Source organism: Podarcis erhardii (genome assembly GCF_964252035.2).
Source record: "Podarcis erhardii genome assembly, chromosome: 7".
Lineage (NCBI taxonomy): Eukaryota > Metazoa > Chordata > Lepidosauria > Squamata > Lacertidae > Podarcis > Podarcis erhardii.
The window spans coordinates 41,331,636-41,333,579 of record NC_138511.1 but is presented as its reverse complement, the minus strand read 5'-3'; the positions used below and the strand labels follow the sequence as shown (position 1 = coordinate 41,333,579).

The following is a 1,944-nucleotide window of genomic DNA, read 5'->3' as shown; positions in this document are numbered from 1 at the left end:
AACTCTGATGGCTATGTTCTACCTCCACAGCTGAAGGCAACGTGCCTCTGATTGCCAGTTGCTGGGAAGTGCAAGAGAGAAAAATGTTGTTGTGCCCAGGCTGTGCTTTGGAAACATCCCATAGGCACCTGCTGGGCCACAGTGCTAAACTGTTGCAGGACTAGATGGGATATTGGCCTGATCCAGCGACCTTTATTAAATACAGTGGTGCCCCACAAGACGAAATTAATTCGTTCCGCAATTTTTGTCGTCTAGCGAATTTTTCGTCTTGCGAAGCACGAAATCCCATAGGAATGCATTGAAAATCAATTAATGCGTTCCTATGGTCAAAAAAAGTCCAAACAAAGCCAAATTTGGTACAACAACAGTTTATTAACTGCTCTTTAAAGTCACACATACTGTAAAGAGCAGTTCAAAAATTGAAGGGAAAATAAATTAACTTTATAAACATGACAGAAAAACATTTAAAAATCAACAAAGTGTACAGTACATTTTCTAAGACTCTGGGGGACCACTTGAAGAAGGCTCCTCTTCCACTCTTTGCTTCTTGGTCAAGAACCTGTCCATAGTCTGCTGCTTTATCCGCCTTTTCAGCAGCTCCCTGAAAGACGACATGACCCTCGTATCATAAAAGTTCCCAGCGTCATGTGCCACGTGCTTTTCATGGTGGTGTAGATCTGCAAAAGTCTGCACCTCCTTCCACTTCTGGCAAATGTCCCTCAGTCTTTCAGAGGACAGCCGTTCCTCAGTTGCTTCCTCCTCTTCCAGTGAGGCCTGCTCCTGCGCAGCCTCTGCCTGCAGAACGTAGCCCTCCGTCGTCACAACCTCCAGGAACTCCGCTGCAAAGTCTTCAGCCGCAGGAACATCAGAACTGGCAGCCTCTCCATGCCTGACCACACTGTGGATGCCAGATCTTGTCTTGAACCGGTCAAACCAACCTCTGCTAGCCTTGAAGACTTCTGGCTCGGCTGAGGTTCCTGGCTGTTCCCGGATGAGGTCAGTGTGCAAGGCCTTGGCCTTCTCACAAATGACGGCCTCAGACACTGTGTCCCCTGCACGCTGCTTCTCTTCTATCCAGATGAGCAGCAACTTCTCGACCTCCTCCAGGACAGCTGGGCGGTTCTTCACGATCCTGGTGACTCCCTTGGCTGCATCAGTCGCCAGGATCTTCTCCCTCATCTTCAGGATGGTCCCGATGGTCGATGGGTTCCTGCCGTACTCCCTGGCGATGTCCGTCACACGCATTCCGCCGTCGTGCTTCCAGATGATCTCCTTCTTCATTTCCAGCGTCACCTTCTCCTTCTTCCTCTCGCCGGCCACCGCAGCAGCAGTCTTCTTGGGTCCCATGGCAGCACAGCTCCTACCTTCGTAAACTCAGAAACAGAAAAAAAAATCAGTGATGTGCTTCAAACCCAAAAAATACAAAAGCAGCCAGCCACCCACCACACAGAAATTAAAACCCAGAACCAAGGCCTTGAATCCCAAGCACCCCAACCCCAAATCCAAAATCCAAAAACCCCCAAAAAAGTTTTAAAAGTTTAGCTTACCAAATGGATGAAAGAGAAGTTCTGGAAAAGCTTCAACAATCAACCACCGACGTCCTCAGAAACCTCAAATGGCTGCAAAATAAGTTTAGGAAAAGCTTCAAAAATCACCAATGTCTTCAAAAACCTCAACTGCTCCCACAGACACGCACCAACCCACCCACAACACAGAAATTGCAAACCCCTCCCCAACTGCTCCCCCAGCCCCTCCCCAACTGCTGCAAACCCCTCCCCAACTGCTTCCCCACCCAGACAAAAAAAAATTTCAAAAAATAACAACATGGCCAGCACTCAGAAATTCAAACTCAGAAAATTTTTCAAAAAAAATCAACCTGGCCCAGTGGTCACAGAAAATCATAAAAATTCCCAAAAAAGGCCCACAAGCCCCCAGATTATCGCA

General features: G+C 47.9%; 1 protein-coding gene across 1 annotated transcript; it reads right to left on the bottom strand.

The window, feature by feature from the left end:
* Positions 1-352: 352 nt before the first annotated feature.
* Positions 353-1,584, bottom strand: LOC309346324 (putative CENPB DNA-binding domain-containing protein 1). The gene is made up of 2 exons (XM_081869947.1): positions 865-1,584; positions 353-789 (listed from the first exon to the last, which is right to left on the bottom strand). Exons 1-2 carry the CDS (start codon positions 1,345-1,347, stop codon positions 496-498), a joined length of 777 nt encoding a protein of 258 aa, XP_081726073.1. The 5' UTR covers positions 1,348-1,584; the 3' UTR covers positions 353-495.
* Between the last annotated feature and the right edge of the window lie 360 nt (positions 1,585-1,944).